The sequence below is a fragment of the Microcebus murinus genome, chromosome 8, assembly GCF_040939455.1.
Source record: "Microcebus murinus isolate Inina chromosome 8, M.murinus_Inina_mat1.0, whole genome shotgun sequence".
Classification (NCBI taxonomy): domain Eukaryota; kingdom Metazoa; phylum Chordata; class Mammalia; order Primates; family Cheirogaleidae; genus Microcebus; species Microcebus murinus.
The window spans coordinates 81,519,436-81,533,729 of NC_134111.1; the positions used below are offsets into that span (position 1 = coordinate 81,519,436).

Here is a 14,294-nt window from a genome sequence, read left to right on the forward strand (position 1 = left end):
CGTGCAAGTTACTGCCATTTCCACTAAAAGTAATTGATCAATAAAACCCTTTCAGCTCTCAAATTTTAAAACAAATAAGCTTTTAATGAGACTTAAAAAGTCATCACTATTAGCTGATTACACATGATAATTTTCCAACACATATATACTGTGTGTTGCATTAGAATATCAATTTGCTTATCCAATGGTCAAAGAAAACACACCCATTCCAATGGAGCTGAAAGCGTTCCTTGAATAATATTTCTGTCGTTTCGTGTATTGTTCTGTGGTCATGATGTCGACATCTTTCTCATTCCTAAGAAGAAGAAACTCTAGAGAGTCGGAAGGCTGAGGAAGAGAGACCTGCTGCTCTTCCTGGGAAAGAGTGTGGGGCTACTAAGTCCTCAGACCAGCCCAAGAGCGTCAGTGAGGGCCAAGTGGAGTCTAGTACGGAGGCCCCAGTAGTTTTTGAAGAGAGTGCCCCGGCAGGGGCCCCACATGAGAAAAGTGTCAAAGAGATCAAGGAGGTGTCTCCAGAAGTAAAAACCCCTTCCTCTGCCGGGGAAGGTGTGTCTTTCTCAGGATTTGCATGTGTTATGTTGCCAATGATCTCTCCAGCGGCTTACCAACCTGATGCCTTTTCAACGCTATTTGAATCATTGCTGGGTCTTCTCATGATAACAAGACCACTGTTTTGGGCTTAATGAGCAGAGTGTGTGGCTTGCGCAGGTGTTGTGTGGCAGCTTGGTTTTCCACTGCTGCAGCTGATTCCTGGTTTTCCTTTGCCATGATACAATACGCTTTGCAGCTAGGCTGATGATGCTATGTGAGTTTTGTTTTGTTTCTTTCTTTCTTTTTTTTTTTACCCGCCCCTCATCTCAAATGTTTGCCAGTCACATTGCTAATACATGTATATTTTTGTTTTTATTTTTGGGACAGCAATTCATATGCTTTTATTTCAAATTATACAGTTGGATTTTGGCACATAAAGGCTTACGTGGTAGAATCGTTTTGTTTGCAATTGCAATGTGCTATACTTCTTATGCTTCAATGAATACCGGTTTGGTTTTCTCAGGAGCTCCCGCTGTTGCTTCTCATATCATTTTCTCTCCATGGCAGCCAACCCCTTTGATCATCCCCATATCCCTTGAGTTTTCATTCATCTAACCTTTATTAGAAGTTCATAAAGTATTTTTTTCTGTTGTTACAACAGGACACACAAGTATGTAAGGTAATGACGATCCAACACTTGCTCTTTGAGAGATCATTGAATTGTATTGTATTTCCCCAAATCTTTTCCAGATAACTACATTTAGCTCTAATGACCAAAGTGAAATACCTTTGACCTTAAAATATAAGTGGGACTCTAAAGCCATTTGGATTGGTGAATAAATAAAAATAAAAATGTGTCATTTAATTTCTGTGAAGCATCTTTAAAGCCAATACTGGTCAATGCTTCACCAGTTGGTCATGTTCCAGGGAATGAGGTCATGACCAGGAGGAAAGAGTTCTTTTAATAGCTGGGGGTCTTTTGAAAATCTTTTTACTTATATGACTTCCTCATATCAATGATGTAACTCAGATTTTCTTATATCTTTCATACAGAGTAAGTAATAATCTCATGTCATATAAAATCGATATCAAATATATACTTATATTCCTAAAATTTAATCTCAGATGAATTCTAAAAATTTATACCAGTAACCTTCATATGCCCCGAAAATTGGTCCTGGCATTTTCTTGGTCCAGTTAATTGAAACTGTTAATGTTATAATATTATGAATTACTTTGCCTTCTGCCCATGCCTGCCAATTCATTTTTAAATTATAAAACCAATAAAAAAATTCAGTAGAAATCAATCCTTATCTATTTTTAGTCTTTTTCTTTTTTTTTTTTTTTTTTTTTGAGACAGAGTCTCACTTTGTTGCCCAGGCTAGAGTGAGTGCCGTGGCGTCAGCCTAGCTCACAGCAACCTCAAACTCCTGGGCTCGAGTGATCCTTCTGCCTCAGCCTCCCGGGTAGCTGGGACTACAGGCATGCGCCACCATGCCCGGCTAATTTTTTTTATATATATATCAGTTGGCCAATTAATTTCTTTCTATTTATAGTAGAGACGGGGTCTCGCTCTTGCTCAGGCTGGTTTTGAACTCCTGACCTTGAGCAATCCGCCCGCCTCGGCCTCCCAAGAGCTAGGATTACAGGCGTGAGCCACAGCGCCCGGCCTATTTTTAGTCTTTGACATATATTCTTTTGTACCCTAATGTTAGCTACTTATTCAATATTCATTAATCTATAACCTTTATGTTATAAATTTGCTAAATTCATATATGGGAATCTTTTCCTACTATAATACCCATCACATAATGTTTAGGAGAGACCAAACAAACAAACAAGAACAAAAGAGTATCCAGAAGTGTACTCATCTTCTAATTCCTGTGCACATTAATTTACAACCAGAGTTCATTTTAGTAACTATATATATATATATATGTATATATATATATATACACATATATTAGTACTGCCATTTTCATATTGATTTTTAAATGGATAGCATGCTTGCATGTTCCATAGTTTTTCTTTTTGCCCTATCATTCATTCATCATTTCAAAATATAATTTTAAGCTTATTGCCTGAAAGCATTTGCCTATTACTTATTTAAAAATCAACCCAATTACTTCAGATTTACTTACAGCCTCGAAGATGGAGTTCCAAGATCAGCAGGAATTGACTCCCTCAACAGCTGAGCCTTTAGACAAGAAGGAAAAGGAGTCAGAGAAACAAAGTAAGCCTGGTGAAGACCTTAAACATGCTGCCTTAGTTTCTCAGCCAGAGACAACTAAAACTTACCCTGATAAAAAGGACATGCAAGGCACAGAAGAAGAAAAAGTCTCTCCGGCTTTGTTTGGGCACACTCTCTTTACCAGCCTGGAAGACACGACACAGAAGACAGAACCAAGCCTAGTAGTGCCTGGCATTGACCTTCCTGCACAGCCTCCAGCTCCCAAACAACAAAAGGACTGGTTCATTGAAATGCCGATGGAAGCAAAAAAAGATGAGTGGGGTTTAGTTGCTCCAATATCTCCTGGCCCCCTGACACCTATGAGGGAAAAAGATGTATTTGAGGACATCCCAAAATGGGAAGGCAGACAATTTGATTCTCCCATGCCAAGTCCCTTTCAAGCTGGAAGTTTCACTCTTCCTGTAGATGTCATGAAGAGTGAGGTAATTACAGAAACATCACCCTTTGCCCCTGCCTTCTTCCAGCCAGATGACAAAAAATCTGTGCAAGAAACCAGTGGCCCACCTACTGCCAAAGATAGTTCTAAAGTTGAAGAGCCCCATAAAGATACAACTGACAGAATGGCAGAAGCACCAGTCTCAGAGGCAATCGCCTTACCCAAAGATGCTCACATTCCAGTTGTGGAAGAAAGTATTATGGAGAAAATTTTCGGGGGAGAAATAGGGGCCATAAATCAAGAGAGTGTGCAGAAAAAAGATACTTCCATCCCCAGTGGACCAGAACCTACACTTACTGAAAAGGAACCTCAGCTGAAGCTTGAAGAAAAAACAACCATTTCTGACAAAGAAGCTGTGCCAAAAGAGAGTAGACCCCTAAAATTGGCAGATGAAGAAACAGGCATAATTCAGACCTCCACAGAGTACGCTTTCTCAAAAGAACAGGAAGGCCAAGAGTTTACCACAGATATGTTAAAACAAGACTCATTCCCTGTAAGCTTGGAGCAAGCAATTACAGATTCAACCATGACCTCTAAGACACTGGGGAAAGTCATGACCGAACCAGCTGTATTAACTGAAAAGAGTGTAACCCAGCAACTTTTTGAAGAGAAAGTTACCGACAAAGCTAATAGGGTTGAAGGAGTTGGGGCTGCAACATCAGCCGAGCTTGACATGCCATTTTATGAAGACAAGTCAGGAATGTCCAAGTACTTTGAGACATCTGCCTTGAAAGAAGAAGTAAGCAAAAGCATTCAGCCGGGCAGTGATTACTATGAACTGAGTGACACTAGAGAAAGTGCCCCTGAGTCTATTGATACCATATCTGCCATGCACAAAAATGGCGACAAGGGATTTCAAGCAGAAGATTCCCAGCCCAGTGCTCTGGCACAGGAAGCAGGGTACAGCACTCTTGCACAGAGTTATCCACCTGAGTTACCTGAAGAACCCAGTTCTCCTCAAGAAAGAATGTTCACCATTGATCCAAAAGTGTATGGCGAGAAAAGGGATCTCCACAGTAAGAACAAGGATGATTTGACACTTAGCAGAAGTTTAGGACTTGGTGGTAGATCTGCAATAGAACAAAGAAGCATGTCAATCAATTTGCCCATGTCTTGCCTGGATTCCATAGCCCTTGGATTTAACTTTGGTCGGGGTCATGACCTTTCTCCTCTGGCTTCTGATATTCTAACCAACACTAGTGGAAGTATGGATGAAGGGGATGATTACCTTCCAGCCACCACACCTGCAGTAGAGAAAGGCCCTTGCTTCCCAGTAGAAAGCAAAGAGGAAAAACAGATAGAAAAAGAAAAAGCTACTGGAGAAGAAGTTACTCAAGTGGAGACATCATGTGAGTCACCTTTCCTAGCCAAAGATTATTACAAAAATGGTACTGTCATGGCCCCTGACTTGCCTGAAATGCTAGATCTGGCAGGCACAAGGTCAAGATTAGCATCTGTGAGTGCAGACGCTGAGGTTTCCAGGAGAAAATCAGTTCCATCAGCGACTGTGGTTGAGGAGAGTAGTACTGGTTTGCCCCCTGTAACTGATGAAAACCACATCGTTGTAAAGACGGACAGTCAGCTTGAAGACCTGGGCTACTGTGTGTTCAATAAATACACAGTCCCACTCCCATCACCTGTTCAAGACAGTGAAAATTTATCAGGGGAGAGTGGTTCCTTTTATGAAGGCACTGATGATAAAGCTCGAAGAGATTTGGCCACAGACCTTTCATTGATTGAAGTAAAACTAGCAGCTGCTGGAAGAGTCAAAGATGAGTTCAGTGCTGAGAAAGAGGCATCCCCACATATCTCTGATGACAAATCAGGACTGGATAGGGAGTTTGACCAAGAGAGGAAAGTTAATGATAAGCTAGATACTGTACCAGAAAAGAGTGAAGAACTCATTGACTCAAAAGAACATGCCAAAAAAACAGAAGAGGCTGTTGATAAAGTGGAAACATTTGACTTAGGAATAACCTACGAACAAGCTTCAGCCAAAGAACTGACAATGTCAAAAGATGCATCATCTGAGAAAGCAGAGAAAGTCCTTAGTTCAGTGCCAGAGGTGGCTGAGGTAGAACCATCCAAAAAAGCTGAACAAGGACTAGATTTTGCTGCCCAGAAAGCCACCCAGGGTCAATTAGATGTTAAAATTAGTGACTTTGGGCAGATGGCTTCGGGGCTAAACATAGATGCTGGAAAGGCAACAGAGTTTAAACTTGACACTACACAGGACCTGACCCCCTCATCCGAAGTGCCTCCAGAGGCAGATGCATTTATGAGTGTTGAGTCTGGCCACATGAAAGAAGGCGCCAAAGTCAATGAGACAGAAGTCAAAGAGAAGGTGGCCAAGCCCGACTTGGTGCATCAGGAGGCTGTAGACAAAGAGGAGTCCTATGAATCTAGTGGTGAGCATGAAAGCCTCACCATGGAGTCCTTGAAACCTGATGAGGGCAAGAAGGAAATTTCTCCAGAATCATCTCTAATTCAAGATGAGATTGCTATCAAATTGTCGGTGGAAATACCTTGCCCACCTGCTGTTTCAGAGGCTGATTTAGTCACAGATGAGAGAGCTGATGTCCAGATGGAATTTATTCAACTGTCCAAAGATGAAAGCAAGGAAACCCCAGACATATCTATCACACCCTCTGACATTACGGAGCCATTGCTTGGAGCAGTTGTGTCTGAACCAGCAGAGGCTCCGAGTGAGGAAGAAGAGATAGAAGCCCGAGGAGAATATGATAAACTACTCTTCCGCTCAGACACCCTTCAGATTACTGACCTTGGTGTCCCAGGTGTCAGGGAGGAATTTGTGGAGACCTGCCCAGGTGAACACAAAGGAGTCATTGAGTCTGTTGTGACCATCGAGGATGATTTCATCACCGTTGTGCAAACCACAACTGATGAAGGGGAATCAGGTTCCCACAGTGTGCGTTTTGCAGCCCTAGAGCAGCCTGACGTGGAAAGGAGACCGTCCCCTCGTGATGAAGAAGAGCTCGAAATAGAAGAGGCAGCTGAAGCCCAGGCAGGACCCAAGGATGGTTCCCCAGAGGCTCCAGCTTCCCCTGAGAGAGAAGAGATTGCCCTCTCAGAATATAAGACAGAAACCTATGACGATTACAAAGACGAGACCACCATCGATGACTCCATCATGGATGCTGACAGCCTCTGGGTGGACACTCAAGGTGTGCATTACTTTTTTTTTTTTTTTAAGTTTCTACTTCCAAATCAAACCCAATAACCTAATGGGAAAAAATTTTTTTTTCACTTTAAACTTTTAAAAATGTCCCTTTATCTCTTTCTTTTGCATTTTGTTAAATATACGAAGGACATTGTACATTTGTTACTAATGTTTTTATTGTTATTGTTGTTGTCATGGTTTGCTTTGATCCGCAGATGATGATAGGAGCATCATGACAGAACAGTTAGAAACTATTCCTAAAGAGGAGAAAGCTGAAAAGGAAGCTCGGAGATCATCTCTTGAGAAACATAGAAAAGAAAAGCCTTTTAAAACCGGGAGAGGCAGAATTTCCACTCCTGAAAGAAAAATAGCTAAAAAGGAACCTAGCACAGTCTCCAGAGATGAAGTGAGACGGAAAAAAGGTTCATTTAACAATCACTTCTTTAAAAATGTTTTTGAAATAATTCATTATTACTCTTTTGTAGAAGAACTGCCTAACAGTGGTAAATGATTATTTATGAAATTTCATTTGGTTTTGCTCCAAGTGTTTATTTTTTCCTGATGGTGTGCTTCTTGTGTTTTCTTATTCATAGCAGTTTATAAGAAAGCTGAACTTGCTAAAAAAACAGAAGTTCAGGCCCACTCTCCCTCCAGGAAATTCATTTTAAAACCTGCTATCAAATATACTAGACCAACTCATCTCTCCTGTGTTAAGCGGAAAACCACAGGTGACGACTGTTCAATTCTGCAATGTGACTGGCAAACATAGACATGTATTTTTTTTTATCTCATTACTGTAGCAGCTTCTCATTTTGTTTTCTTTCCAAGAATCTTAGCAGTCATGAACAATTTTACTATTAAGTGTCTTGTATCATTATTCTTTCTTTTTTTTTCCCCTCCTTGCAGAAGAGGTCATGACCATCTGTTTCTTTGTCATGCTCAGACATAACAGTGCGTGATTGTATCTTGGCATTGTGCTCTAGTGTCACGTTCTGGGGATTCCTATTTTCATTGTGTGTGTTTGGTTAGACGATGGCGATGAATTTAACCGTGGTATGCATTCTCATTATTTTGCTTATTTATCTCTCTCATGCTTAAACCCATACATATTTGTTCTATTTTCTACTTTGTTACTGCCAAATCTGTTACTGATGTTGATGAATTTACTAAAAATCACCAAGAATGCATAGTGATTTAGACATTGAAAATGAGAAGCAAACCTGGGGTGACATTGTGGTTTGCAAAATTATTTTGCTTCCTTGAAAGGAACTTAAGTTAGAAATAAACTTAGGTTTATTTCTATTTTGCTAACTACTTACTTTTCCATCTTCTTCAAATATATACTCTTGCTAAGTTTAAAAAGGTGGTAGATCAAAAGAATAAAGTGTATTAGAAATCATCATAAAAACCCATGCAAATGTTTATAATGCAAACTTTATTTCTAAATTTCAGTGCAAAGTGTTTATGTGTACTAGGATAATCTTAATTTGCAATATATTTTATTTTAGTGTTTGTTAAGTGGCATATTTGTAGTCTACAAAATATAAGGTTGCTAAATCAGAAAAAAATATTTTTCTTTCCATTATATGTCATAAATGTCTCTAGATAAATCTTGATGATTTTAAAGAGTAAAAGCAGCATTAGTCTTTGTGAGAAAAAGAAAATCAAGGTAATTGATGGTTTTATAATAGTCACTAAAAATTCTAAGTATTTTGTATTTATGTTCTTCATCTAGGAATCATGTCATGTGCTTTCCTTCAAGAGCAAATATCTGAGGCAGGATTTGAAAATGGAAGGCTTATGTATACACAAACCTTGATAGATGTTCAAGATGAAGAATGCCTCTAAGTTAGGAGTTAGGAATCAACACAGCATCTCTTAATCTTATATCTTAGTTCATTTCATCAGATTTTTAGCCTTGCTAAACTTGGGATTTTTCTGCTAGTTAGACAAATGATTGGGCAAGCAGAATCTCTTGGGTTGGTGTAAAACTCCTATAACCTACCTGCAAGGATGAAAGATGTCATCAGGATTATGGAATTTTGGAGAAAATGTGGGATGGTTTAGTAAAGTGTTTACATGTCATTGGTTTTTAATTTACCACACTGAAGTTAATTGCCTTTTTTATTTATTTTTTAAAGGAAATTTAAGATCTTCAGACTAATTATGATCTTCCTTTATTCTAGTTAAATATTAAGGTACTCTAAGAGAAAGCATGTATTAAACATAAATGACATTGGTTTGAAGCAAGCTATTTATGTCACAAGAATTTGAGATAGGATATAGAAGGCATCGTTTGCGCTGCTGCTTTAAAAAAAATTGGTTGTAGAATCTGTGTATAATCTTACTAGCTAGCCCTACATAGCATAAAGCATATTGTAGACAGTTATTATTTTTGTGTTAAAACTGCACATGGCATAAGAAACCTTTTTGAACTCATTCAAAGGACTTCGAAGGACATGTATTTTTTTCCTGAGGGTTTCTATTTTATGAAAGAAAATTAAGAAGAAAGTAAACACACAAGCTTGAATATTTTCTTTTCTAAGCACAATTTTCAAATACAGATGATTTTCCAAACACAGAATTGTTTTAAATCATGAGAGATATTTAAGTCAAGTCAGGTAAGCATGAACAGAAAATATGGTATAGATATGGAGTTCAAAATTGAAACCAGAAGTATAAAATAGCAGCAAGAGAAACAGCAGTAACAGATGTGGTAATAATTTCATACAGAAAATGCACGTGTAGAAAATGTTATATATTTACTGAACTTAAAATTTTCTTTCATATTTTCTGTCCTTGACAAGCTATTTTTCTTCCCTTCTCATGTGGTACATGTTTACATCAAACAAGTGTGTCATTTATATTGTGAAAGGAAGGAGAACAGAGGGAAAGGGGGGTTGGCTGATCATGACAGTTTGGAATGTAAAATGCAGAAATATCTGCAGGTATGTCAGTGGCTTCCAGAACAAGAAGAGGGCTTAGAAATCTCTCTGAGCAACCACTCTTCTATAGCATGCCAACACTACACACCAATCAGCTCTCTTTTCCTTAAATTCTGCAGCATTCACATTGCTATTCTTATAACTTCCGTTCTAAATGATCTTTGCTCATATGCTAGTGATTCAAAGGTATTTTGGCAACCGATAGAAAATTATTTGGTGTGCTTTAATAAACACTGGATTATACTAATTAGCATACACCATAGTTGGAGCCACATGCTATGCTATGTTACTCGGGCTTCTTTAGTTACTAAATTTGAGTCTCAAAATGAGCAAAATTTTGCTTTGCATTAGTCTGTTGACATAACAGAATATTCAAAGAGTATTGAAAAAATGCATTTTTAGCCTCTAAGTTTAGAGTTGTTTGTTTGTGTCTTTTCAGCAGCAGGTGGGGAATCGCCTCTGGCTCCCAGTGTATTTAAACAGGCAAAGGACAAAGTCTCCGTGAGTAAAATAAGTTTTTCCTTGTTCTTCCTTTTAAGTTCCTTTGGTATTAGTTGCAACGTCTTAATAACTTTTGATATTATTTATATATTTACTCTTGAAAGTCATTTTAAATTGTTCACTCACCCAGAATGATTCTCAGGGGTGTACAGGCATGGATTTTCATTTTCTGGAAGGACATATGATGACAGTCAGTGAGGACCCAGCTGGACAGCCTCTTAATTAGTAAGATGAAAACATATAAAACAGCAGCATATTGATCTTGCAAAAATGGGAAAGCCTAATTTATTTACTTTTAATAGAATCAAATTAAGCCATTATAATCAACCTTAACTATATTTTATAATATATTTTCATTGTTTTGTTACAAAATAAAAATATGACCAAATGAAGCAATGTAGACAAGCAAAAAGAAGTAAAAAATCATTTATAGTCCGCTTATATAAAGATAACTACAGTTCATTTTGATATAAAATCTTAATTTTTTCCTACACATTTATAGGTTTAATAACAAAATTGAAAACACTGTGTATTGATTTTTTAATTAAATAGTAAACATATTTCCATGTCATTAAACATTCCTGTAATCAGTTTAATGATTACACAATATTTCATTCTATTTATTTACAATGATATACTTAATCACTTTCCTATTAATTGATATTCATATTATTTTTCCCTGTTATTGTTATTTTAACAATATTATTGTAGAGATCTTTTCTGGCTAAGTTTCCAATAGGATAACTTCCTACTAGTGAAATTATTGTTTCAAAAAGAATGTTTTATTCAAAGTTTTTGCTATATATTGCCAAAATTGCCCTCTAGAAAAGTTCTGCCCATTTATACATTCGGCAGCTATATATCAGAGTATCCATATTATAATTACTATATTTTTGTATATTGTTTTATATTTGCCAAATTATGTCATCGAAATATATTATTATTTTAATTTGGTTGTATTGATGGTGTTTAACTTCTTCATATGTGTACAAACTTTTTCTATTTCTTTTTTGTGAGTTTTATTTTTATATTATTAACCATATTTTAAAGACCAAAGCCAACAGGAAATATGTTTACCCTTTTTATTGAAAGAAAAAAATTAAATGACTACTAATAAAAATCCCAAAATTCCAACAGATAATTTGAATTATGTTGATTACTGGCTAATCACAATGTTCTGGGTTTCGGCAAAAATACATAATATATAAATCACAATTCTTAGTTTAGCTTTCTCAAAATGGATAAAATATAGACTACTGCCTTTATTTATTGTGAAAAATAGTGATTTGTTTCCAGTGACAGTCAAACCTTTGATATCATCTTGAACCTGAGGGCTTTTACATTGATAAAAGAAGATAATTGATTTTTATGTAAGTGTTTTCAGACATATTCCTGAACATATGGCAAGTAATAGAGTTTATAGCTTTGGTAAATATTAATATTAGGCTTTATTTTAAGCACAATGTGATTTCAAGATCTATATCTCTTTACCTCTGTTTCTGATGGAGAACTAGCGAATTGTGGTGGTTAAAAGCAGGGTTATGAAACAGAACATGTCCAAATCTTGAACATCTATTAGCTATATGACCTTTTTCTTCCAGTGTTTTAAATTTCTAAAGATAAAGGGAAGGGGAAATTCTTATATAATAAGAGAATTGTGAAAATTAAATCTAGTAATTTTATAGACCCGTACACAGTATAATGCCTAGAACATAGCATTCATCCAATAAATAGTGATAGTTGTTAGTTATTACTTTAAGTATTTGAATGTTGGAAGTTTTTAAGCACAGATATAGAAAATAAGTCTGAACTTTCCCTTTTTTGGAAAAGAATTTTTAAGGGGACATTATTTGGAAAACCTTTAGGAAATGTTTAAGTGCCCTGGTCTTCCAGTAACTCAACAGAATCGGCATTTAATGCTTACACTTTGACAGAAACCATATGCATCACCTGACACAAAACTAACTTATTTTCCTTTAAATTTCCATGTCATCTTTCTGAAGAAATTAGCCCATCATTCTTTCCAACTATTTTTCATGTATTACCCTCTTTTTTCCTTCCTAATACCTCATCCTCATCCTGTAAATTTCCTTAAACCCCAAGACTAACTCTTACTTGACTTATCTCTGATATTCCGGACATACATCAGAACAGTTCTCTGAATAATCAATTACTCTTTGTTATAAACCTGACCTACACATACTCTTGCATTTCATTTGGGTTTCTGTTGTTGTTTGTTTGTTTAGCATTAATAGTTGTCTCTGTTAATGTAGAGTCAATCCAATCACTTCATTTTTGTTTCTATATCACATTTTTGAAGTTCACTGTTTTGTGAGTAGGATCAATTAAAAAAGAATGACTTATACCAACCCAATTACATTTTCAACTCAAGGTACTGGGTCTTTAAAACAAACTAACTATAAATGCTTATGTCTCTGTTGTGGCTACGAAGGTTAAAACTTGAGGTAAAAAAAATCTCAGTTTTATCTGCTATTTTTGTAACAGCTAAGTCAAATGAATTATTTGAAGATAATAATCTTCTTGGTTCTGTCATACTTGTCTGTATTTTTAACAGTCTCCCCTGAGACATGGCATGCCAGCATAGCTTTCTCCAAAAGTCATACATCCTACCCAGTTATACTTGCGAAGTTTCTCCAGAGGTTATCAATACCTATAAATTAAATCTTGTGATTTTATGGGAAATCTCTTCCATGTTGACTTTCCTTTTTTAGGATTTATAACATATCATACAGACTATAGTCTGTGCACAAAAAATTTATTAATTCTATGGTATAACTTGGTCCCCAATATGTGTTTTACTCATAAAATGAACTCATTATATATAAACTCTGTAACTTTTTTCATGAAATAAATGTAGATTATGTGAAAATAAATGTTCTTAATCTTTAAAAAACATTTTCCATTATTAGGCTTCAAATATTCCTCATTCTAAAGTTCTTGAAACATGATCAAGATGTAGATTATATGTACACCTCAAAGGCTGTGTTTATTAGAGGAACAATTCCAACACACTGGATATAGAAAGATATTTTCCAAATGTGTTATCTTTGTATGGCTTATATTATAGATTAATTAGAGATCATATACATAGAATCCATAAAGAATCTTTTATCGATATTCTCATTAAATGAGAGAACTATATATAAAATCATCTGTAAAAACCAAAATTTAGACACTTAGCATTATCTTTTAAACCAGTAAGAGTTTCACTAATTACTATTTGTAATATTCTTTCTATCATAAGGCTTATTTTATTTAAAAAGAGAGAAAGATTTGCTTTTATCTCAGAATTTCACAAAGCCCATTTTCCACATCTAAACAATATTCTTTTTTTATCCTTCCACCCATCCATTCATTCACTCATCATTTATTCAAAACTTATTCATTGCATCGTTACTATATACTATGACATAAAACAGTCACAACATTTGGAAGTAAAGGAGAACAAGTAACATGGATATCTGTTCTAGACTTGATTAATATAAAGTCAAATGGTTTAGCAATATTTTTGTTTTTGTGTATAGCAGACATTTTTATGTGAGTATTGTTTAGTTCCAGCTCAAAAGGTTGTTAAATGAAAATCTGTGGTTCTCATCTATCTATACATGTCTGTCATTGATTATCATGTGTTCTTAGTAAGGAAAGACATTTAATTTCTTATATGTTAATTTTCTTTTTACTTCATAGTTTGGTTTATTTGTGTTTTTGTTTGTTTTCTTTCATGGCTAGAATTCTACTTTGTCAAAGATTCCTGCTTTGCAGGGTAGCACAAAGTCCCCAAGACACAGCTCAGCCTGCCTTAGCACGACTAAAAGGGCTACATTTTCTGACAGTTTTTTAGTACAGCCCACTTCAGCAGGCTCCACAGACCGTTTGCCACACTCAGAATCAGGGAACAAGGTAAGGCAGCAGGTCGATGCCAGGTGCAGAAAGGAATATAATTTATATAATTGGGGAGAAGGTTATAGGACACAATTCAGGAAATGTATAAGGCAAGCACTTTAAATTCTAACTTGTTTGACATATAAAAAATAGACCCTATCATAAACAAATACAAATGGAAAATTTTGATAGTCTACCTAGTTTTAAAAAAAGAAAATGTCTTTTTCTAGATATAGTATCCATTATCAATTTATTAATTTGACTATCTTGTAAAATATCAAATAAAAACTAACAAAACAAAATATGTTCTATTACATATGATATATATAATATTGGACAGTATAATAACAAATTATATTGTGTATAATGTAAAAGCAAATGAGATTCAACATCAGATACATCATGGTTTAAAACTACCTCTGCCACCTACCACCTCAGTGACCTTGAAAAAAACTACATAAGCTCATTAAACCTGTTCCTTCAGCTTTAAAAATATGCATAATATTTTGTGGTGAGAATGAAATCATACATAGATGTAAAGTTCAT

General features: G+C 35.8%; 1 protein-coding gene across 46 annotated transcripts in view; it reads left to right on the plus strand.

Annotated features, from left to right (window-relative positions):
• The window catches only part of MAP2 (microtubule associated protein 2), a 278,816-nt gene that overhangs the window by 238,883 nt on the left and 25,639 nt on the right, over nucleotides 1–14,294 (plus strand). For 13 of the 46 annotated variants that reach the window (XM_076005881.1, XM_020288234.2, XM_012751467.3 and 10 more), the window contains 6 exons: nucleotides 301–546; nucleotides 2,663–6,403; nucleotides 6,615–6,821; nucleotides 6,993–7,127; nucleotides 9,784–9,845; nucleotides 13,596–13,766. In XM_076005881.1, coding sequence (XP_075861996.1) covers nucleotides 301–546; nucleotides 2,663–6,403; nucleotides 6,615–6,821; nucleotides 6,993–7,127; nucleotides 9,784–9,845; nucleotides 13,596–13,766 — 4,562 coding nt within the window. The remainder of the gene's footprint in view (nucleotides 1–300; nucleotides 547–2,662; nucleotides 6,404–6,614; nucleotides 6,822–6,992; nucleotides 7,128–9,783; nucleotides 9,846–13,595; nucleotides 13,767–14,294) is intronic. The other 33 variants (XM_020288246.2, XM_076005902.1, XM_076005884.1 and 30 more) reach the window with 19 other exon arrangements.